The sequence below is a fragment of the Miniopterus natalensis genome, chromosome 8 (genome assembly GCF_054644295.1).
Source record: "Miniopterus natalensis isolate mMinNat1 chromosome 8, mMinNat1.hap1, whole genome shotgun sequence".
Lineage (NCBI taxonomy): Eukaryota > Metazoa > Chordata > Mammalia > Chiroptera > Miniopteridae > Miniopterus > Miniopterus natalensis.
This window is the reverse complement of record NC_142088.1, coordinates 63295229-63321301: the sequence shown is the minus strand read 5'-3', so window position 1 is coordinate 63321301 and position 26073 is coordinate 63295229. Positions and strand designations below refer to the sequence as shown.

Here is a 26073-nt window from a genome sequence, read left to right as displayed (position 1 = left end):
AAGATGAATAGCTCTGTGGTTGTTTGGTCGTTTTAATGACTATATTATCAATCAGAGCACGGCAGTGATTGCAGGCCTGAGGGTGGTTAGGCTTAAAAGAAATGAAGATAAAGTGATAAAATCATGCCTTGGGTTAATAAGAATACACCAGGTTTACTTTATGTTTTCTTTTTGGTTGCTGTAGAATAGAAACTGCTTTTATAGGACTCTCTGAGGGTTTTGGCTGAAGAGAACTGCTGTACTTTCCATTTTCAGGTAATGGGAAGAAAAAAAAGAAGGTAAGAATAGCTCATGGGGTGATGCTGGTAATGTGAGCGAGGCCAAGGAAATTGGTGCCAATTTTGAATCAGGTGGCCTAATAATTTTTGAAATAATATTTTCAAGTCTGTGCAGCGTCCCTCAGATCTGCCTTCAAATAGGAACATTCTACTTGGAGGAGACTAAAATGCCTACATTTTCCCCTTTATTGATGACTTAACCAGCACTGATATGCTACATTATAACTTCAAGAACACTATAGTCCTTGAAGGTGGATGGCTAAGAGCCATACAGAACTCAAATTAGGAAGAAAGAAATAGTTTAAGCCTAGTAGTTTTCCACATTAACAATGTCCTCTTACTGCTTTTCCAGGTTCATTTTTCAGGTGTTAATAGATTAGACACACTTAGTTTGAATTGTCACCTCCTTGTTATTGATGCATAGTTTGTCTCCGGAGATAAACCCTCATTTATCTTCATGTATGTTTTATCATGAAAAATTACCCGTAAACGACTCTAGTAGAGATTCAGTTATTTAATTAAAATAAATGTATTCAGTTAATGAATAGAATTAAGGCTACATTACACGTTCTTTCATTTTATTTGTATTTAAGGTGTTTTAAAATTTTGCTAAATTAATCACCTATGTATAACTCTTCTGATCTTAGACATACTTTAGAGTAGGTGCTTCAGAGGCAAGTCTCCTCAGAGGCTATTGTGGGCTGGTGTGTGGGTAGGTGGCAAGTGATCGGGGTCTCCTTTCCAGCGCACTTAAGCAACACTAATCAAGATTTCTGATTTATATAATAGGAATCACCATTAAAATGGGAAAAATGTTTTCTGACCAAAAGGAAACTATTTTGGAAACTCCAGGAGCACCACCTTACCTCATCCTTCACTAACTGCTTTTAATAATGAAAAATTCTTATACAATATGATAATGTGTTCATCAGAAACAATGCATGCAATATTTCTATTCACTGTACTTACAAATGGGCTAGAAAAATCTGAGGATACTTATTTTATATGCATTTTACAAGATACTAAAGATGAGTGACTAGAGAAATTAATGTGACAGAAAACTTGAAATAAAGGCATATCTCATTTTATTGAGCTTGGCTTTGTTATGCTTTGCAGATATTGTTTTTTTTTACAAGTGGAAGGTTTGTGATAACACTGCATGGAGCAAGTCCATCAGCACCATTTTCTAATAGTTTTTGCTCACTCTGTGTTTCTGTGTCATATTTTGGTAATTCTTGCGATACAATGATGCATCGCATAATGCTGTTTCAGTCAACAACAGGCCGCATATATGACGACGGTCCCGTAAGATTACAGTGGAGCTGAAAAATTCTTTTTGCCAAGTGACATTGTAGCCTTCATAAAGTCATGGCATAAAGCCTTACTCACGTGTTTGTGGTGATCCTGGTGTAAATAAGCCTACCGTGCTGCTAGTGGTATAAAGTGTAGCACATACAATTATGCACAGTACATAATACATGGTAATGATAATAAATGACTACGTTACTAGTCTTGTATTTCCTATACCACACTTTTTATGGGTATGTTAGAGTGTACTCTTATTACTTATAAAAAATTGCTGTAAAACAATATGATTTGTTACACTGGCAGAAGCCTGTTTACCACATCTCTTCATTGCATCATTTCCCTTGTGCTTCACTGAATCTCATGTGATTTTGGACAGTGACATGCTGTGTAAGTTTGTAGCCTAAAAGCAATAGGCTATACCATATGGCCTAGGTGTGCAGTAAGCTAGTCCATTTAGGTTTCGTGTAAGTTTACTCCATGATGCTTGCACAAGGACAAAATCACCTAACAATGCATTTTTAGACTGTATCCCTGTTGTTAACTGACACGTGACTGTATTTCAAACTTCTTTATTATGAATATTATTATTATATTTTTATGGTGCTCTGTAAGCAGTGATGTTTGATGTTACTATTGTAATTGTTTTGTGGCTCCAGGAACTGGACCCAAACTTAATTGATAAATATGTGTGTTCTGACTGCTCCACCAAAAGGTCAGTCCCTTGTCTCTCTCCCTGTCCCTCCGCCTCCCTGGTCCCTCAGACCTGACAATATTGAAATTAGTCTAATCAGTAATCTTACACTGGCCTCTAAGTGTTCAAATGAAAGGAAGAGTTGCATGTCTCTCACTTTAAATCTAAAGCTAGAGCCCGGCCGGGTGTGGCTCAGCGGTTGAGCATCGACCTAGGATCCAGGCGATCGGGGTTCGATTCCCGGTCAGGGCACATGCCCGGGTTGGGGGCTGCAGCCGATCAATGACTCTCTCATCATTGATGTTTCTATCTCTCTCTCTCCCTCTCCTTTCCTCTCTCTGAAATCAATAAAGTTATATTAAAAAAAAAATTAAATCTAAAGCTAGAAATAATTAACCTTAGTGAGGAAGGCATGTCAAAAGCTGAGAAAGGCCCAAAGCTAAGCCTCTGTACCAAACAGTTAGCCAAGTTGTGAATCCAAAGAAAATGTTTCTGAAGGACGTTTCAAGTGCTACTCCAGCCCTGGCCAAGCAGCTCAGTTGGTTGGAGCATCCTCCTGTACACCAAAAAGGTTGTAGGTTCGATTCCTGGTCAGGGCACATACCTAGGTTGCTGGTTCGATCCCACATTGGGTGTGTAAGGGAAGCAAGAGGTCAATGTTTCTCTCTCTCTCTTTTTCTCTCTTTCTCCCTTCTTCTCTCTAAAATCAATTAAATAATAAGAAAGTGAGACAGCCTGATTGCTGATACGGAGAAAGTTTTAATGGTCTGGATGGAAATCCAGATCGGCCACAACATTCCCCTGCGCCAAAGCCTATCCAGAGCAAAGCCTTTTCTTCAATTCTATGAAAGCTGAGAGAGGTGAGAAAGCTCCAGAAGAAAATTCTGAAGTTACCAGAGGTTGGTTCAAAAGGTTTAAAAAAAGAAGACATCTCTGTAACACAGAGTGCAAGGTGAAACAGCGAGTGCTAATGTAGAAGCTGCAGCAAGTTATCCAGAAGATCTAGCTAAGATAATGAATGAAGGTGGCTCCATTAAGCAACAGACTTTCACTGCAGATGAAACAGACTTACCTTAGAAGAAGATGCCATCTAGGACCATCACAGCTAGAGAAGAAAAGTCAATGCCTGGCTTCAAAGCATCAAAGGTCAGGCTGACTTTTGTTAGGGGTTAATGCACCTGGTGACTTTAAATTGTAGCCAATACTCAGTCTTTATTCTGAAAACGCTAGGGCCCTTAAGAATTATGCTAAATCTACTTAGCGATGTTCTATAAAGGAAAGAACAAGGCCTGGATGACAGCATACTGTTTACAACATGTGGTTTACTGAGTATTTTAAGCCCATAATTGAAACCTACTGATCAGAATAAAAAGATTCCTTTTGATACAATAATTGCACATTGACAATGCACCTGGTCACCCAAGTGCACTGATGGAGGGTCACAACAAAAATCAATGTTGTTTTCATGCCTGCTAATGCAATGTCCATTCTTAGCCCAGACAGATTATTTAAGAAATACATTTGCTCAGCCGAGAGTGGCTCAGTGGTTGAGCATCGACCTAAGATCCAGGCAATCAGGGTTCGATTCCTGGTCAGAGCACGTGCCCCGGTTGGGGGTTCCATCCCCAGTCGGGGGCATGCAGGAGGCAGCCGATCAATGATTCTCTCATCATTTATGTTTCTATATCTCTGTTCCTCTCCTTTCCTCTCTCTGAAATCAATAAAGCTATATTTTTTTAAAAAAGAAATATATTTAACAACACTATAGAATCCACAGGTAGTGATTCCTCTGATAGTTTGGGCCAAATAAATAAAAAATCTTCTGGAACAGATTCACCATTCTAGATTCCATTAAGAAAATTTTTGATTCATGGAAAGAGGTCAAACTATAAACATGAACAAGAGCTTGGAAAAGGCTGAGTCTAACCCTCATGGATGACTTTAAGGAGCTCAAGACTTCAGTGAAGACTGTAACTGCAGATGTGATGGACATAGCAAGAGAACTGGAATTAGACATGGAGTCTGAAGATAGGACTGAATGGCTACGATCTCATGGTAAAGCTGTAATGGATGAGGAGTTGCTTCCTACGGATGAGCAAATAAAATGGCTCTTGAGAAGGAATCTACTCCTGATAAAGATGCTGTGAGGATTATTGAAATGACATGGAAGGATTTAGAATATCACATAAACTTAATTGATAAAGGAGTGTCAGGGTTTGGGATGATTAACTTTAATTTTGAAAGTTCTGTGGGTAAAATGTTATCAAAAAAGAATAACATGCTACACATAAATCATTCGTGAAAGAAAGTATCAATAGATGCAACAAATTTCATTGTTGTCTTACTTAAGAAACTGTCACAGTCACCCCAACTTTCAGCAACCATCGCTCTAACCAATCAACGGCCATCAACATGAAGGCAAAACCCTCCACCAGCAAAAAGATTATGACTTGCTGACGGCTCAGATGATGGTTAACATTTTTTAGTAATAAAGTATTTTTAAGTTAAGGTATGCATAGTACATTGTTTTTCTAGACAAAATGCTATTTCACACTTAATAGGCTATAAGTATAGTGTAAACATAACTTCTTTACAAACTGGGAAACCAAAAAATGTGTGTGGCCCACTGTATTGTGATATTTGCTTTACTGTGGTGCTCTAGAATGGAACCCAAAATATCTTCAAGGTATGCCTGCATTATCAGTAAATTTTCTAAGGTCTTGACATTGATATAAAATTGTTAACAAGTAAAGTTCTCTGTTTCAAGGTATTATTTTAATTATTTTTATGTATCATTGCTATTAAGAATATAATTTTTGCTGAAGTGATTCTAAAGAGTTTTGGTTAAAATTTTTCAAATATCACAAGTGATATTAAACAAGCATGCTAAACTAAAAAAAAAAAAAAACTTCTAAGGAAAATACCAAAGTGAGAGAATTATATCCTGAAAGACCTTTAGAAAATTATGAAATTGCACTAAAACATATTATGTAGACAAACATAGAATTTTCCCTTCCTTTTGAATGCTAATATACAAACTAAAAATATAAACTTAATACTGAAAAATCACGTTTTCCAAACTTATTATAGTTCTACTTTTATTGATTGAACCTACATGTACACACAAAACCTGGGAATCTATTTAAAGACAGTATATAAGAACTTTAAAACTTCTTAATATTTTGTCCATGATGAACATTATGACATTATGCAAAAGCAAATTTCCAATAAAACATATTTTTAATCTTTGCTGTATTGCTAGACTGTCAACCAAATCATCACAGATCAAACTTCAGTAATGCTTAACATTTTCAACTGCTTCTCTATCTTTAATGTGGTACATTGTCAGAAAAATAAACTGCAAATTATCATTGAGGTTGCAACATCTTTCTTCACTCCATGGGTGGCTTTTGGAACGATTAGCAACCAGTATGGCATGGGGAAAAAATGAGAATAGGTATACAGAACAGAGGGAGGCTCTGAGAAACTGCAAACACTGTAGATGATAGCCAGAAAGCAGGCTTGCCCTCTTGAGTTTTCAAATTTTAATGGTTTATTAATTAATTACGTGTTCGAGCAATGTTGAATTCACTTACAAAAGAATCATCCAGGTAGTCAGTGAATCATGGCCAAAGCATCACATTCCTACTTTCCAGTCTTTTCCTACAGTTACATTGATCGTCATGAGTCAAAATTGCCATTTAATTCAGTAATTTAATATATTTGGCTATTGCAGCCTATTGAAGAAATTTTCCATGATAATTACTTTAATGTTTCCTTTTTTTATGATGAAATGCCTCTCTGATAGAAATCCACTGATAATTATGAAAAATGTTAAGTAATATTTCAAAGATAAAATTTACTTAATTTTCATCTTAGACACCTAACAGCTGCCTTATTAAAAGGGCTAAGTTCCCTGTGGGTTGTCTCCCCTGCTGATTGCAGCCTGTTGTCCTTTTCTTTCATGGCTATTCTGTACACATTGTGAATAACTGATTCTTTTTTTCTCTATTCATAGTCAAGTGTTGTTCGCACTGGTTAAAATAGCTTCATATCCCATGCTTTATGAAACCTCTAAATACTTGCTTTAAATCATAACTTTGCTTTTTTAAAAGAGTGATGTGCTCTTCTTTCCAAAAGACCATCTGCTTTCAAATTTCATGAGTAATTCTAAGAAGAAAAAGTTATTACACTTTAAACACAATTTTGCTAGAATAAAGGGTAACATTCAACAACTATTCAAATACACTGAATACTTTTTGTATAGTACATAAAGGCTAAACTGTCATTACTGTGATAAGAGTTTCTATAAAAGATTTCTCTGGGCCCAAGCTCCAAGGTTAAGTGGCAGAATCACAACACTTCAGAACAAAAAGAATAGTCAAATAATATTATAATTTAAAAATCATTCATAGTTACCAGGCTTATTTTCAGACAAAAATTAATGCTGCCAAATTTTAAAATCTCTATTTTTATTTGCTTTTTCATTATGGAGAATAGCAAGTGAACTATTTATAATATATAAATATTAGTTTGTTATCGCAAGTGTATGAATTATGTGTTGAAATATATATACATTTAGTCTAATTTGCTCTGTACTATAGAGTCATTTGTTCTATGAAATTTTAAATTCTTCACTTGTGTTTATTTGTGCTATATTGCCTCAGTTATAATGATGTTAGAATTTGAGGCAGCTCTGGAATTTAGATTTACTTTTCTTTATTCTCTATATTTTTATTTATCATAGATAGAAAGGATTTTTCTATCCCTACTATTTCCAATTAACTTGGAATACTGTTGAAACTGAACTACTTGTTGATTAAGTAGTTATGGTTTTTTTGTTATAAGTAATAGACCTAGTCAATGGAGGTAAAAGTTAAGACAGAAGAACATAATAAAAAATGCATTAGAAATGAGCATATAATGAATACTGTTAGAATTAAGAGAATTAAAATAAGAGAGAAGAAACAGAGTAGGGGAGGGAGAGAAACAAGGCCATAGATAATACAGATTTAAGACTTCAATAGTATAACAACACAAAGAAAAATGTCATGACAGAAGTTATGTTTAGCACAAGAGCCATCAGAATAAATAGCAAGATGGAAATGGTATTATTATATGTGATTAAGCAGACTAAATGAAAGATTTGTGAAAAAAAGATAATAAATAAAAACAAGCCCATGATGACAATGTAAATATTTGGTAAACAATAATACAAGAAGTATTCATTAAAAATTATCTATAAAGGCATCTAGTTCTAATTGTTAGATCTAATCATCACCCTTCTATATTATTCTTATCCTTGGAATTAATATTTTAGTCTGGAAAAAATAACTATCTTCCCATATCTTGAATGTTAGTTTAGCAGTCAGAGATATATTTTAACCTTGACTTCAAGAAAGATCATGATCTAAGCCATGCAAGTTACTAATAAAAATGTTTTCACATCACATCTCTGCATCTCTGAAATGAGGAAAACAAGAGAGTATTGATTCCAATTAACACTGAGAGAAGTTTATTATTTTATCAAGACAAATGCTCACATTTTGTAAAACCTACACTCCTATAAATCATCTGATTACAAATCTCAGACTAAATAAAACACCAAATAATTTTTTTTTTCATCAAGCCTGATTAAAATCCAGTTATATTGGATGGCTCTAATCCTTACCAAATATACCTTAATCAGCTCTTTGTAATTAAGTATTTATAGATTGTATAAATATATTGTATATTTCTCTGAATAAACTACATATTTTTAAATCAAAATATTACAGTACTTTAAAATTGTAGATTAATCAGTTTGTTAACCATTGAAGATTTTTAGTATGTAATATAGCATATATTTAGTGTATGAGAATAAGAAGATGTTTAGGAAGTAGTCTATATTCTCAAGAAAGGTGTAACACAATCTTTCATATACACTTACTACAATTCCAAATATATTTTTTAAAGTATATAATTTCTTATCTTATGGTACCACGGTGGCAGGAAAATAAAGTCCTCTGGCCAGTATAAAAAACTGTAATTAAAGCAATCCTCAGGGAATGAGACATCAAAAAATCAAAGTCAGATTTATTTAATATGCAAGGAACATTCCCTGTTTGAGAAAGTGCACATAACTGCATCGGGAAGAATATTTTATCAGAATCTGGAAATACTCTCTTTAAGGCCCATCAGTATTTCTGTCACAGATTTGTTCATTGGTGAAAATAGTGGAGTTGTAAATGTACTGCTTTGAGCAAAAGCCTGACAATGGGGCCTTGGGTTAAATGTAATTAAGCATTTATAGATTTTGCAAAAGATTTATATGGCAACTTTTTAGGTTATTGAAAATTAAAAGTAAAGCTAATTGATTTACGGTGTTCTGTTGAATGTAAGTTAAAAACAGCCTCAAAGAATACTTGGCAATGGAATGTGAACTAATTTTTTGGGCACAGATATTCACCCCTTGTATTAGGATGTCTTTCTGAAAATTAAGTGAGCAGACTACCATTTATACTTACTTACTGTATATCATTTTCCCCTACTAACTATACTCCCCCATTTCTAAGGCAATCACAGGAAAAAGAAGCCACACATATATCAAGTAAATAGATCACCTTTTTTCATGGAAAAATATTAATGTGAGTGTGCATGTCTGTATGTGTGTGTGTGTGTATTTGTATTGTAAGCATGTGCCCTAGCTCTTGATGGAAGCTAGAAGCAATTGTCAAAGTTAGTTTGTAGATACACCTTTACTTTTTATTTTAAATCTAGCAGTTGATTTAGAAATTATATGTCCAATACTTTTTTTGTCCATGTTTTGGTAAATGGTGAGATGGATCCATGCAGAGGGTTTTGGAACTGCTGGGAGGAGCGCACAGAGGGGAAGCCAAGCAAAGTGGGGCGTCAGTCAAGGGCGTACTAATTACAGTCGCAGAGCTGAGGTTCGGGAGCTGCGTGTCTTTAGGCCACTGCTTTACCTCGCTGAGCTAGTTTTTTATGGTTGATTTTCTTCCTTTAGAGAGCATGTAGGTTGAATCTATTCCAGTTCCCAGCATCTACAAGTACCCAGTAAATCAATCTATTACTATTAAAAAACAGAGAATAAAACTTAGAAGCAAAAATCTACGCTGAAGCAAATTTTACCAAAAACCTGGCCATCTAAATCCTCATCAGAAAGGATGGGACTCATGGTGGGTTACCCAGGTCCAATTTATGCTGGGGAAGAACCTAAAGAGGAATCCAATCTTGGCCATTTATGAGTTGACCTCGACAGCCAATCAGATCCCTGTGATTACTTGAGGGTAGAATTAACCTACATTTGATTTGTAAAATCAGTTTCATTTTTGAGAAATAGCAAATTCCCCCACCTTGGAAAATATTAACCAAACCTAAAAAGTTTAAAACAACAACAACAAAAATTACTATACATGTCTATTCCTATTCATCAATGGTAGAAATATTTAAAGTTTATAAAAAAAATAATTATTAATGCAAATCCAATTATTTGATTCTACTTAGAAGCAATTCCACATTCAGATGTGCAAGAATCCACTTACCTAAAAGGTCAACTGATTCCAAACACACATCCATTATTGTAGTACAAAAATTATCATTAATATCTTGTTGAATTTATAAACTCTCTTCTGGTTTAGCACTGTGAGAATGTATCTGACTTTCTTTGCCTTAATTTGGATTCTGTTGTAGTCAGGCATTTGTAACTGGCATTGGTGTGGATTTCCCTTTTTCTTTCTTTACTTTTTAACCTTAATTTCAACCTGAACTTATAGATACCATTTTATTTTACTTTATTTTTTATTTCAGATGACATGTGAAAGGTCCCAGTGGGAATGCAGAGTCATCACTCCTGCATTAGGCTGAAATCCTGATAAGTTTCTCCATTTGCAAACATTTTCTCTTACACTTGCAGTTGTAAAACAAATTCGAATGTTTTCTTCCTCTAAAACCAAAGACTACTGGCTTACATAATGACCAACCTTGGGAGGAATTTTTTATGTTAAACGATAATATTTCCTTCAGGGTCTACTTTCCCTATTGAAATGCTACATTCAATTGTTCCATTGGTGAACCAATTAAGTAAATATACAAAAACCCGTTGAGAGTAGTAAAAGAAAGGTGGGATGAAAAATTTCTAAATGGTAGACTGTCCTTCCTCAAAAAGCTTTCTTCTTATTTCTGTGAAGAAGCCTGATTACAAAGCACTTGTGTAAACTTCTTAAGGTATATTGTGTATAACTCTGCAACTCATGAATTCTTTAAAGAAGGTACCTATTCAAATATACTTCCAATTAAATTTTGAATTGAAAATAATCATATATGTACATATATGTGTGCATATATATATATATATATATATATATATATATATATATATATATATAAAATTCATAGAGATTTTGTAAATTAACTAGACAATTCTCCATTGCCTTGTATTCTATCTTAAACTGCCTACCTACATATTCATCTTTTAAATCTCTGACAGACAAAAAAAATGTACAGGCTGTTCACTGTGTGCAGAACAATGTATGGATATACAGAGTAAAAAAGATCCTTAACTTTAAAGATTGTAATGAGAGGCTTAGACTATTTATCACTTAAACAGAAGTGACAGTAATTCTATGCTTTATTTATGCTTGGACATAGAGCAATGTGAAAAACCAAAATAGATTTTTTTGAGGGGGGAGTGATACTCACAACTCAAGAGATACAAAGTTCAAACTTAAAAGCCTCACTCTTGACTTGATTTTAATTTTTAAGTTCAAATAACAAGAATGAGTCATGATTAAGTGTTTTTCCTAATGGAGTAGGTAAGACTAGAAAAGGCATTTTTCCCCTTAAATTTCTTAGCTATATGATTGAGACATATACCTTATTTTCTGGAAAATATTTTGTTGTAATTCAGTTTTGGCAACCAAGTTATCCAGCTATCATCAAATTGGCTTATCTCCTGATTTAGCACAATGAGAAATGCATGTCATAGCCTGTGCCATATTCTTGGCAAAATATTTGCTCTGAATCTAATCATCGAGGGAACAAATAGAAAAGTTCAGATTGTGAGACATTGTACAGGAAAATATCAGTTCAGTGCCATGTCAAACAAAAGAAAAGTTGGAAAATATTCTGAACTACGGAAGACAAAAGAGCTGTGACAATCATATGCAATTCATTATCCTTGGTTAGGTCCTAAATTATATAAAGAATAACTTCTGAAGATAGCCTTGGGACAGTAGGAGAAATCTGAATATAGATTGAATATTTTATCCAACTCAAATATCATGGGTGATGATGGCATTATGGTTATGAAGCACTTTGTCTTGTTCTTAGAATGATTTATGCATAAAAGTTTCATGATGTCTGCATCTTATGTGTAAGTAACTCAGCACAAATCATGTATGAACACAAATACGCATGTAAAATTACATATGTATATACAAAATTCAGAAAAAGAGAAAAAGATGAAGCCAACGTCACAACATGTTAATGGTTGGTAAATCCAGGCTATAGAGGTGGGTACTGTATTATTGTTTCAGCTTTCTGACTGCTGTTACAGTGCTACCTCGGTTTCCGAACCTCTCCGATGATGAACATTTAGGGTTATGAACACAGTAAACCCGGACGCAAATGCTTCGGTTTTCGAACCCGCCTCGCAAGTTGAACCTGCCCCACGGCCTCCGCCGAGGGCAAGCCCCTGAGGCCCCGCAGTCGGCTGCGGATCCCTCGGTTTGGAACGTTTCAGAACCCGAACGGGCTGCTGGAATGGATGACGTTCGGAAACCGAGGGACCCCTGTAACGAGCTTCACAATATATAGCAGGGGGGTGGACTTTTGACTTTTCAAACAAATATCAAGTTACATTTATTAGATGAGCCCGTGACTGAAAATGTCTTAGAATATGAGAAAGGAAAGAAAAAATCATCCTAAGCGTTTTGGGCTGAATTGATTGGGTCCTCTCAAAATTTATATGTGACAGTCTTCACCGCCAAGTAACTTAGAATTTGCCTGTTTGGAGACAGAGACAACTTAGGTAAAAATGCAGTTATAGGGGTGGGCCCTAATCCAGGAGGACAGGTTTCCTTAAAGGAGGAGATGAGAGCAGACACAGGCCAGGAAAGGCGGCCGCCGAAGGCAGCTTAGCGCCCCGCAAGCTAAGGGGCGCCTCAGAAGGAAACCAGCCTGCCCGCACCTCGCTCTCAAACGTCCAGCCTCCAGAACTGGGAGGAAACCCGTTTCTGTTGTTTAACCCACCAGTCCATGGTTTTTTGTTTGTTTGGTTTTTGTTTATTTTGTGTTTGTGTGGTTTTTGGCAACCCTAGCAAACTAATGCATTGTGTTAGATGAGTTCTAAGGACACCACCCGGTGACACTCGTCCTGTATAAGGCTTTCTCTGGTGGATGTGGGCGGACCTGCGAATAAGAGATGTCGCGCTCAGGATATTTACATTATATTTTATATTATTATATTATATTATTATATTATATTAATTATATTATTTTATGGTAAAAGAGAAATTATCCAAATGCTCTTAATCGAATCCCCTGAGGTCTTTGAAAGCAGGGAAGTATACTTTTTCCATAGCGTAGGCCAGGAGGAAGTCAGGGATTGGAAATATGAAACACAAGGGGCTTTCAACATGATTGCTGGCTTTGGAAAATCATCCATTTTGTGTCAGTAATATCAGCATCAACTTCACCATAAACATCCCCTTCTTTAACATGGAAATAATCACATTTGCTGGGATGGAGGAGTAAATTAGGACAGGCGAAAGCGCTGGCACGGGTGGGTCGTGGGAAAATGTTGAAGAGCACATAGTAATCACTTTGAACACAGCAGTGCCTCAGTAACTAGCTGCTGATTGATTTCTGGTTTTCTTAAAGGAAATCCATATATAAAGAGAAGTCTAGTGCAGTGACAAAATTGTCTTCATTATTTAAATGAAAATATATAGCATGTCATTTATTTAAAAATTGAATTGTCTTATATGTGCACATTTGGTAGTGAAATGTAACAAAATTCCCAAGCTCAGTGTAGAGAAAGAAATATATTTTTTTACTGTCAAATTGTATCTACTTTATTGCCTAGCTCAGTGATCAATTCAGAATTAAAAATTATAACAAGCTAATATAGATTCTAGCAACCTAATATAGAAATTATTAATATGCATATTGTGACCAGCATCCTCCAGTTATGCATTTCTACTGTTTTCTCAGAAAATAATGGTAATTAAGTCATCTTTTCAAGTTTGTGTTTTACTTTGTAAGTAGCTATTATTGTAAAGATGGCCACTTACTGTCCCTCTAAATGAGTGTCCTGAATCACCAGGAGAAAGGGTCAGGTAAATCTATATTTTTTTTAATTTTGGAGCAACCCATCATCCATAAGTATTTGAAAAAATATTTATACTAATTATCTACTGACTTTTCATTTAAAATATATTTAATTTTCATACAAACATCACTGTATAAATTAGGTTTTCTTAGAGGGTTATAACCACTAATGTAAAGATGGGTATTTTACATGGGACTGATTTCCTGTGTCCAAATTTCCTGTTCTTACAAGGACACCTGTCAGCTTGGAGTACAACACACTCTAATGACCTCATTTGAACTTAATGAGCTCTTTTAAGGCCCTTTCTGCAAATACAGAAACTTTCCGAGGTGCTGGGGATTTGGAGCTTCAGTATATGAATTCCAGTGGGGCACAATTCAGCCGTTACAGGTGCTATGGTGGGAAGTTAGAATATAGAGGTTATGGATTCCTATTCCAGCCTTGTTACCCATTAGCTATGAGACTCTTTACCAAGTAACCTGTTTGTGTCTCAGATTTCTTATTGTTTCAATGACCACAATACCTGGTCCATATTTCAAAAAAACACAGTTACAATGACAAAGTGATATTTAAGTGCACGTACTTAAACAATTATCAAAGTACAAAGACACATCATTTCTACAATTCCTTTTTGTGAAAGATTAAAATTAGTCTTATGGCTGTATGCTGAATCCTATGAAAGTATTTTATAGTAATAATTACTTTTCTCTTGACAACTCAATCAGAGATGTTGAGAAGTAATTGTTGGTTTGTTTTCTTCTTTGCAATTGAGTACCCAGAAAGATTTGTTCTAGTTATGGGATTTTCCTCTCTTTAACTGATCCTTTAAGGTTGACCCTTCCCTCAAAAGGCATTCTTCTCCAGAGGAAAAAGAAAAAAGAAAAGAAAAGAAAAGAAAAGAGAAGAAAAGAAAAGAAAAGAAAAGAAAAGAAAAGAAAAGAAAAGAAAAGAAAAGAAAAGAAAAGAAAAGAAAAGAAAAGAAAAGAAAAGAAAAAAAGAAAAGAAAAGAAAAGAAAAGAAAAGAAAAGAAAAGAAAAGAAAAGAAAAGAAAAGAAAAGAAAAGAAAAGAAAAGAAGGGAGGGAGGGAGGGAGGGAGGGGGGGAGAGAGAGAGAGAGAGAGAGAGAGAGAGAAAGGAAAGAAGAAAGGCACATCTTTTCATGAACTTTCTTTTTTTTTTCTTTTTTTTTAGCAATTTCTCCCATCCTGAAAATGAGGAAAGTTAATGCTACAAAGATTTTAATTAAAAAACCCAACCCCAAATCATTTATGCTGCCTGAATCTGAACAGGGCCCAACTAGCAATTAGTAGAACGCTGATAGTCTTTGCCCTACTGAAGTTCTATCGGCATATCATATGAGGGCTTTATCCTGCTTTCAAGGACGGATGATTGAAGATGTGGGGGAAGGAGGAGAAAGGGAAAGATACTGCCATGAAATACGTTCTTAGAACACAGCATTCTTTAGAGCTTCATTTAGCAAAATATGTCATTTTAGCTCTTCTGAGTGAAAGTCAAATGTAAATTTTATACTCTGACTATTAAGAATAAAACGTCTTCCGTGGGAAGAAATGTACTCACCCATGAAAGGTAAGAAGCTTTCATCCCCAACCCCAAATGCTAGATTAGTTGTGGATAAATGATGCACTGGATGAGAAGACTCCTTGCTCAGCCCTCAGTTTGTCACCACCGAGCTCTGCAAGAGCACTTATTTACAGTACATCGCCCCTTAAGCCAAGGAGAGCTTACCAGGGTTGTCTCTTGAACTCATTCATTTATTTTACCCCCTTTATTTTACATTATTTCAAACTTTCTATTTCTTATAGTTTCCAGTCCAAAAAGGGCACGAGTACCTTTTTATCCCGTTACCTGTCTTGTATCAGAAAACCTGTCTTGTATCAGATGACATTGAAGCAGGGATCAGACTGACAAATCTCAGAAGGATGGAGGGGGGCGGGTGGGTGGAGGGGGAGAGAGTAACCAAAGAATTTATACACATATATGCACAACCCAAGGACACGGACAATGGTGTGGAGAGGGACTGGGGAGGGGGGTGGGACGGGGTGGAAGGGGTCACTGGTGAGAAAAAGGGACATCTGTAATATTTTGAACAAAAAAATAAAAAAATAAAAAAGAGCGAGGCCTTTTTTAATGCTGGTCTTGCTCCGCCTGTCGGAACTGTAGTGCATTCAGTTTTATCACCTATGCTTCCAATCAACCTTTCTTAAAATTGCAGAGGAAGACTTGCAGAGATGCGTTAGCACATCATGGGACAGAAATGCGACCCCCCCCCCATCCCATCTCCACTGTGCTGAGGAAATAAATCAATATCAGACAGGCCTTAAAATTCACAATTGTACTTTCCCCACCTTCATGTCACCCCTTCCTATCAACTCTTAAATGGGAATCTTTTTATTATTAAAGATGGGTCAGTGTGTTGGCCTCTCCACTGCTAAACGGAGGGCCTCACAGAGAAACAAAGAGCAAAACAAAAAGAACTGAAAGAGACGTAAACTGTCCTCATGGGTCTCATACGCTTTCCCTTTAATCTGTAAGATCATTTCAGCTTCTCTGTCTAAAGAAAAGCTCTGCTTTGTGGTTCTTGTATATTAGCTCATAGCAAAGCGACCGCTAAATCACTACTACTTAGAAACAAGGACTGCACTCCCATTCATTTTATTGTGCTTATGGACTACTTTCAATGCCCTATTCTACTGTATGTGTTTAAAGAGCAATATCTATTTGCTAATAATCTCCCACCTGAATTTCATTTTATTCTTCTGACCTCTGTCAAAGGAAGAAAGTTTAAAAGGAAATTATAAGGGAGTTTTTACCTTATATCCTAGGGGCAAGGTCATTATGTGAATGTAAGAAGTTTCTTAATATCCTATCTAAATAAAGTTAAATCGCACAATAAAAACAAAATAAAGGCATTGGTCACTCCATGCAAAGGCACATCTAACCCTAATAACTTACAGCCTTTTCATTTTTTTAAATAAATGCTTCCATCCTTATTGGCCTGGAGACTTGTTATTTTTACTGCATTATTCAATTAGAACTGTTCACTCCCAAAGCCAATGTTATACAATTCTGTTGGGATAGCCTTCCATGTTTTTAAAATGACTTCATATTTATAAATTAGGTGGCCTATGGGGTCCTCTTAGGACTTAGGTCCTTCTTTACCTCAGTATTTCAAAAAAGGGGGGCAAGTTTAAATAAACTTAAACTCTGCTTTCACCAATAACAGCCAGCTTGGAGGAGTACAGAAGGACCATACACTCAATCTCCTAAAATGAGATAACATCTACATTTCAGAAATGTAGTGTTAAATAATATTATTCACTAACATGATTTTTAGTCATGTATTTTAACTTCAGTCAATCAGTCAACGTGATGTTTTTGGAAGAGTTCCTAGAAAAAGCCACCTGTCTCCAAATAATCTCCACACAAAATATGTCTTAATGTTTAAAAGAAATATATCTAATTATTAAAAACTGTTAACAATTTAACTTGAATTTGTGTATGTGGTAAACTAATTCTCTTCCTACTCATATCCTTAGAGAATAAGACCAGCTTTAAGTAAGAATTGGCTAGGGGCCCAGTCAGTGTGGCTCAGTGGTTGAAAGTCCGCCCATGAACCAGGAGGCCACAGTTTGATTCCCGGTCAGGGCGCCTGCCTGGTTGCGGGCTGATCCCCAGCAGGGAGCGCTGCAGGAGACAGTCTATCATTGTTGTTTTCTCTCTCTCCCACTCCTTTCAATAAAAACATTAAAAAAAAAGAATTGGATAAGGGACAGTTAGGAAGCTCCCTAAGAAGAGCTTTAGGGCCCGGTGCTTCCTCAGAACTCTGAGCATCTGGAATGCAGAACGGGGTACGCAGCAAAGATGACACCTTACTAAGGAACAGGAATTATATACGCACTTCACTGTGAGGCAGGTACTATCATGCCCATTGCACGAATGCAGTAATGGAGTCCTGAAAGGGTTAAGTTAGTTGCCCAGGGAACAGATATTTGTGAAGCGGACTTGGAGACAAGTAGTTGGGATTCAAAAGCCCTAATCATGCACTGTGCCTATCACCTCTTATAGAGCGGATGGAGAGCCGAAAGGAGAGGGAGGGATGCTGGAGCACATGCTACCCGGTGCCTCTACTACCCAACATCTAGTGTCCCCTTTCTCTGTACTAGGAGAGGAACCAATTTTTTATTTTATTTTATTTTTTAACATATCTTTATTGATTTCAGAGAGAGGAAAGGAGGGGGAGAGAGAGAGAGAGAAACATCAATGATGAGAGAGTCATTGATCAGCTGCCTAGCCTGCAACCTGGGCATGTGCCCTGACTGGGAATCGAACCCCGATCCCCCGGATCCTAGGTCGATGCTCAACCACTGAGCCACACCCAGCCCAGCCCAATTTTTTTTTTTTTAAAGCAACATGCCTTGTTGAAAATAATCATTGCCTCATACCCCATATGATCAGTTCTGGTGAAGCAGATATCAGCATTATCTACTTACTTTGCTTTCTGTAAAAGCTGTTACTTTTCTGAAAAGCAGAGCAACTCAGCTGGCACTTGCCTTTTCCCTTTTCCCCCCCTTCTTTCTGCCTGAAATGGAATTATCTACTGGCCGAGGTATAGCATTTATACTATGGCTATAAGACTGACAAGTCCATGCTAAGAATGGCAGAGAAGAAAGATAGAGAAAGCCTGGAGCCATTCTAGAGCTGCCGCATTAATCCTGAATTTTCTACTTTTTCAACTTTTTATGTGAAAAAAAATAAACCAGCATTTGGTTAAGGTACTGTTTCTGTTCCACAAGTTCAAATGCAATCCTAACCAATAAGGAAGCATAAAAAATGGAAGAATCAACCTAGCTTTTGCAGAAAACACCATATGGCCTGAGTCTGGCACTATATGGTAGTGGGTACACACACAGTCCTTTGCCACAGGCTTCCATTGTGAGGGGTTATTCTGTTCCCTGTGGTGACTCTACCTGGGCACAGACTCACACCTATGACTTCACAGTGGATATGGTTCAGCAATGACATTACAAAACTACAGCTTGCTGGTCAAATCCGGCCTGTGGCTTATTTTTGTATAGACTACAAGCTGAGAATGTGTTTTCCATTTTAAGGAATTTAAAAACAAACAAAAGAAAAACAAGAAGAGTATTCAACAGAAATCATACGGCCTCATAAAATCTAAAATATTTATATCATCTGGTTCTTTATAGGAAAAGTTTGCTGATTCCTGCAGAAGGACAGGACAGAATCCATATGCAAATTATCAAAACTATCCAGGTTGCAAATATTACCTTTTTATAAGGGTATTTTTATTCTCCTTTGTTGGCCAATGAGTCATATACTGAAAATATGATCTGCAGTTAAAGTACTCTCTAAATGATTTTCTGATTGGGGAGTAGTACAGGGCAATAGGAAGGAAGGAGAATTAGCAGCACCAATACTGTTCTGACTGAAAAAGAATCCGTTTTAAGTATATTAAATTCAATTTCCCAGAGAATATCATACATCAGCTGGGGCTGATTGTTGGAAAGGAAGTATCATTAAGCATTCAACAGAAAATCCTAGAAGGAATTAAATTTTGCATACCTTGGAATAAAAGTGCTTTTCAAGAAGACTTTCTGGCCACAGGTGGTACCAAGCTTTCTTTTCACAAATAAACGTTCCCACTCTTCATTTTAATTCTCGTCACACACAATTCAAGACTAACAACTGAATTGAAATCCCTGAGTAGAAGGATGGTGATTTCCCTGATTTTCTATTCTCATGGCCTCATAGGGCCCCAAGATGATCAGTCATTTATTTAGACACTTGAAATTACTTCAAATAATGTGGTGAAATATGAACTTTCATTTTTAATATAAGGCTAAAGAATAATTTATCATATTCAATGCTAAAAATATAAGTTATTAAAGTTATCCATTTTTACATTTTAGAAAGCTCATCTTGGCCTTTCTGGATGCATGTTTATCTTCTAAGCATTTCAGTCGTCAGAGTTTCACAAGGGAAGCTTTTCTTCTTCCTTGGCAATATCCCTTTTTTTCCTCCTATAAGAATTTTGTCATCATTGCAGAGCTTTTACAATGTCATAATAAATTCCATGCTATATTGGTTTTCTTATCATTTTAAAGGCTAAGTGGATTTAGGAAAAATAAGTGTATTTCTTCAGCTATTTTCATCTAATATTTTGTAGATACAACGTACTTCAGACCGAAACTGATAACATACATTTGTTCATACAATGAGCACAAAATCACCCTTCCTAAGAATCTGTCTTCAATGTTTTAGATTTCTAGTATTTATCTTTCACATTGACTGTATACATCCATATATGTATAAAATTTTGCAACTATACTAAGTAGATCAGTGATGACAATATGAATGTAGTAAAAAGACACATCATAAAGCACTAAGACTAATTAAAAATGGTAATTGTGCACTCATCTACTGATGGGCAGTGGGCTGTTTCTAGATCTTAGCTATTGTAAATTGCGCTGCTATGAACATTGGGGTGCATAAGTTCTTTCTGATTGGTGATTTGGAATTTTTCGGATATGTTCATAGAAGTGGGATCACTAGGTCAAATAGCAGTACAATTTTTAATTTTTTGAGGAAACTCCATACTATTTTCTATAGTGGCTGCCCCAGTCTGCATTCCCACCAGCAGTGCACTAGGGTTCCCCTTTCTCCACATCCTTGCCAGCACATGTCCTTTGTTGATTTGTTGATGGAGCCATTCTGACAGGTGTGAAGTGATACCTCATTGTGGTTTTAATTTGCATCTCTCTGATGCTTAGTGATTTTGAGCATTTTTTCATATCATGGAATACTTTGCAGCTGTAAAAAAGAAGGATCTCTTACCCTTTGGGACAGCATGGATGGAACTGGAGAGTATTATGCTAAGTGAAATAAGCCAGTCAGAGAAAAACAAGTACCACATGATCTCACTTATATATGGAATCTAATAAACAAAATAAACTGATGAACAAAATATATCCAGAGACAGAAGCACGGAACAGACTGAGAGATATCAGAGGGAAGGTGGGGGCTGGGGAGTGGGTGATATAAGAGATTAATCAAAGAACTTATATGTTTATATGCACAACCTATGGACACAGACATTGCTATGGGAAAGGCCGGGGAGAGGGGTGGATGTGGGGACAGAGATGCAATACTCCAGTAACAAAATTCAAAAATTATCCTTTTATTCTGATTATGCTTTGGCAATCAGTCCAGCTAATGAGGAAAGAACTCCAAGAAGGCACTTAAAAAAGGAGAGGTAAAGCTTAAAAAGAATCTAGCTATATATGATCCAATTTACATATATATATATATATCAATATAATTTCATATATACATATATATATATATTATGGTCAGAGCATTTATTAATGGTGTCTTTTTTTTCTTTTTAAAAATATTTTATTGACTTTTGGTGAGACAGGGAGAAGGAGAAAGAAAAACATCGATGTTAGAGCAGAACATCAATTGGCTGCCTCCTGCGTGCTCCCTACTGGGGAAGGAGCCCACAACCAGGTCATGTGCCCTGACTGAGAATCAAACCAGCAACCTGTTGGTGCACAAGATGACGCCCAACCAACTGAGCCACACCAGCCAGGGTAGTGTTATCTTTTCATATTCCTGTGCTATCTACACCCATAGACATAATAATTAGATGTATTTCCATTTTTAAACTACTTTAGTAAGATAAAATTCATATACAATACAATTCATCCCTTTTAGCATGTGGAATTCAATGTTTTTAAATATATTAACCGAGTTGTGCAATCATAACTGCAATCCCATTTTAGAATATTTGAATCACACCATAAAGAGACCCCATACTTAGCACTCAGTCCTCATTACCTTCCATCACATCACTCATCTACTTTCTATATTTATATATTTGCCAATTTGAGATCTTTCATATGAATGTAATCATACAATATGTGGTCTTCTGTGACTGACTCCTTTTCATTACCATAATGTTTTCAAGGTTTATCCATGTAACATATATTCGCACTAACTTCTATTGCCAAATAATATTCCTTTGTATTTCCACACTTGAATTCTACATTAGAATTGTTTTCTATTTATTTTTTACTGTTATTATGCCTATGTGCTCCTCTGTCTCAAAATGTGTGAGATAAATTTTTGGAGAGGGTCTTATTTCCTTTTAATGATATATTTTAAAGGATTATTTTCCTCTTCAAATCATTTGTTTTTCTAGTAGTAACACAATCACTTTGAAATCATTAATCTTGCATTTTCTTCCCGTCATAAGTCAGTTCACACTGCAAAACTGCAAATTATGCTTTCATTCCCATAGTCATTTTAAAGGAAACACAAATGAAAAGTTTCAAGTTTCTTAGGCGAGGTGGAAAAAAGAATCAACTACACCATCAGCCATCCGTGAAAACAACTGACATTTAGTTTCACATGTAAGGTAAACCTGAATGGCAGGAAAACCTTTCTACTCACAGGTATCTAAAGACTCGTCTGAATCATCAGGGCAGTCAGGGTCCCCATCACACAGCCAGCTCTGGGAGACACAAGTCACATGATCGTGGCAAAGAAATTCACCAGGATCACAGGACTGCTGATCTGAAAATGAAAATGTTTCAAAATAAAATATGAATGATCTGAACATGAACACAAGAGCAGTACAAAGATGAAATGTGAGAAAGCAATACATAAAAGGTACATGGATGTGATCCACATTTTCTGTTCAGCAGCAAAGCTAAACCAATTACTTTTCTTAAATGTTAGCCACTCAGCTCAAGTACAGCTTATTGATAAGATTAACTTTGATGTGGTCTCACACAATTTGTTCTGGAAATTGTTAAGAATTCTGTTTACGTTTATGACTAGAGGTTTTGTCATACTGGATGAGGCAAATAGATATCCCAGCAATCGAGTTTTATAGATGTTGATCCAAAGCAGAAGTTTTGAAAACATACATTTTTATTCCTCCTTTGCTCCAAGAAAATAAAAATCTGTAATAAATGTGAAATATTGAACCTAAACTGCATCTCTAAGTATTTAGTTCTTAACTTTCCATCCTCACACCAGAGCTTCATGTCTCTACATTAATTAGACACCAGATCTCATAATATTCTCTTCTCCCTTTTGCTAAAACCTCCCAGGTGACAGCTTTGACTACTGAACAGCAAGAGTGACAGTCAACTTCCATAAAGCTTTGTTTTAACTCAGATTTCTACAGTTCATTGCATCCAAAATGTCCATTATTTTCTCTCTATTGTTTCAGAATATTTAAAACCTATAGCCCTTCTTCAAGTCCTAGTAAACTCATCAGATGCTATTTCTTTGCCATATACTTATTTATACCCTATACATCCATTCAATAAAATATTTCATTTTTATATTTTAACTGGAAATAAATATTTTTTACAATTAATGACATTTGAATGTGAAGGAGTGCTGGGAACACCTTGGCCATTTGATATCACTTGCACTTTTGTTGTGCATGTATATATAGAGGTATGATTCAAAATTATAAAAATCCATCAATAAATGGGTACTTCAATATATATCAAATAAAAATTCTAAGTGAGATGAAAACATTAGATTACAGCTTAATTGGCATTTTTACCCTAGCAATTATAAAATGATGGTGTATCTTCCACACAATGGTTTGATAAAATATATCTTTCCTTTCTCTTTCTCAACTTCTTTCCTCCCACCACAACATAACTTTTAATAAATACATATTACAAACACACAACACATCTTTAATCTATACACATTATTATAAACTATAGATATTTCCTGAAAATTATCTTATATTTTTAAATAAATTTACCATCAATATCACACTCGTTACCACTGCTATCATATTGTTGTTTTTTACATTAAACAGTAAAGTTATTCAGCATTCTGTATTTGGTCCTGAACTTGGTGCTACAGAATCAAAGATGTGGAAGGCACAGTCTCTGTCTTCAAGGATCCAGCAGACTGCCATGCCAACAGATCCAGGCGTAAAAAGTATACTGTGTACAAAAAGTAGCCAAATAAATGATAAAAAAAAAAAAAAAAAAAAAAAAATAGCTGCTAAAAGGAGAGACCTCAAGTAGAGACAGATAGAGACAAATATAAAAAAATAGTTTGGGGATGTAAGCATAACTTTAAAGATGGGTAGGTTATGAATAAATGAAAAGTAAATAAACATAGGACAGTCCTGACAAGGGTGTAAAAAAACTGCTAAGGCAGTAGCTATTAAAATATATTTGAGAGAAACAAAAGTTTTCTATTAAAATTGAGATGACATTATAAGACCTGGGTTTTCTCCACCAAACATTATGTCATATCTATAAGTATGTTCCAATGCTGGGGGGGGGGGGGGGGGGACTTTGATTTTGCTTAGATAGTCCCATATCTTCTGTAGATAATGTAGGGAAAGAACACAAATTTCAAATTATTTCACTTATAAAGAGACCATATAATTTATCACAAAACTGGGAGAGCTCTGATAGTAAAGAAAGATTTAGTAATAATTATACCAGGGCAAAATGTATAAACCAAGTCTGACCCAGAAAAACCAGAATACATCTTCAGTGTACCTATACCTACTCTACATTTGATCTAGATGCTAAGTTTTCTCTTCCTTCATTTCTCCCAAAGTATAACAAATTGCTACGAGGAGAGGGGAAAAGAGATGGTGCCTAGCTAAATGCGACCTTATAGTGCCTAACTCAATAAATAATCAGTAAGTACTGACTAAAAGTGTAAATAAATAAAAAGCACCATAAAGAACAATTTATAGTGTTGGAAAATAGCACCACAAAAACATAGGTCAGGGTCAATATTGAAGGCCCTTGATTACTGTAGAAAGCATTTTGTAGATCATCTGCAGCCATGAAAAAGTACTTAAGAAGGAGTGTTTATGATAAAATATGGTACAAATTCATGTTAGACTGTTGTCATTATCTGGAGAAACGTTGAAGATGATTGGGCTAAAGCAGGAGGGACAAAAATGAATATTGTGCTCCAAATAATGTAAGAGTTAGAAACTGGTGAAGAAAATGGTTGAAAGGCTCTAATAAGTCTCAAAGTAAATAGCCTCAGAAATTGACTAGATGGCATCTCAAACCCAAGGTAGGACATACACATAGATAAAAAAGATTCTCTGTGTGCGTGTGTTTAAGTGTGCATGAAAGCCTACTCACGTGGGCCTTAAAATAATAATAGCAGACAAAATAAAGAAAATAGTGTATTTATAGTTCCTTTAGCGTAAAAAAGCACCCCTATCTCTGATACCTTAATTTGTACATTTATTTATTTTATTGTTCAAAATATTACAGATGTCCCCCTTTTTTGCCATTGACGCTTTCCACCCCAAACGCACTCCCAGTACCAGGCCTCCACCACACTGTTATTTGCGTCCATGGGTTGTTCATATATGCATATAAATTCTTTGGTTACTCTCTCCCCCTCCACCCACCAGCCCTCCTCCATCCCTCTGACATTCGTCAGTCTGATCCATGCTTCCATGTCACTGAATCTATTCTGTTCATCAGTTTATTAAGTTCTTTAGATTCCACATATAAGCGAGATCATGGTATGTTTGTCTTTCTCTGCCTGGCTTATTTCACTTAGCATAATATTCTCCAGGTCCATCCATACTGTCCCAAAGGGTACGAGATTCTTCTTCTTTACAGCTGCGTAGTATTCCATGGTGTGAATGTCCCACAGCTTTCTTATCCACTCATCTACTGATGGGCACTCGGGCTGTTTCTAGATCTTAGCTATTGTAAATTGTGCTGCTATGAACATAGGGGTGCATATATTCTTTCTGATTAGTGTGTCAGGATTCTTAAGATACATTCCTAGAAGTGGGATCACTGGGTCAAAGGGCAGCTCCATTTTTAATTTTTTGAGGAACCTCCATACTGTTTCCATAGTGGCTGCCCCAGTCTGCATTCCCACCAGCAGTGCACTAGGGTTCCCCTTTCTCCACATCTTCACCAGCACATGTCATTTGTTGACTTGTTAATGGAGCCATTCTGACAGGTGTGAAGTGATACCTCATTGTGGTTTTAATTTGCATCTGTCTGATGATTAGTGACCTTGTACATTTATTTCTTTATTCATCAAGTATTATTGAGCTTCTACTACTAGACACTGTGGATATAATAGTGGGGGGGGGGGGGGAAGCAAAGCAGAAGTCCCAGCCAACACGGAGCACATTACAGTGTGTGTGGGGGGGAGACAAAAACAAAATAAATGAGCTAACTGTAGAGAATATTAGAAGATAAGCCCTATGGAGAACAGTAAAACAAAATGGGATTAAGTGTTGGAGACTGAAAGGATGGAGGTACATTTCAAATAGATAGTCAGAGAATTTGTCTCAGAGAACATGATATTTGAATAAAGGCTTATAGAATGACATCCATTTGAATAAAGGCCATGTGCTAAAAGTCATGTGGTAAG

The 26073-nt window shown here is 35.9% G+C and overlaps 1 protein-coding gene across 1 annotated transcript in view; it reads right to left on the bottom strand.

Moving 5' to 3' along the window:
• Nucleotides 1-22273, bottom strand: part of LRP1B (LDL receptor related protein 1B) — a 1257096-nt gene extending 1234823 nt beyond the window's left edge. Inside the window, exon 1 of the mRNA XM_087819400.1 lies at nt 22105-22273. Within this exon, the coding sequence (XP_087675526.1) occupies nt 22105-22273 (169 nt within the window). The remainder of the gene's footprint in view (nt 1-22104) is intronic.
• Between the last annotated feature and the right edge of the window lie 3800 nt (nt 22274-26073).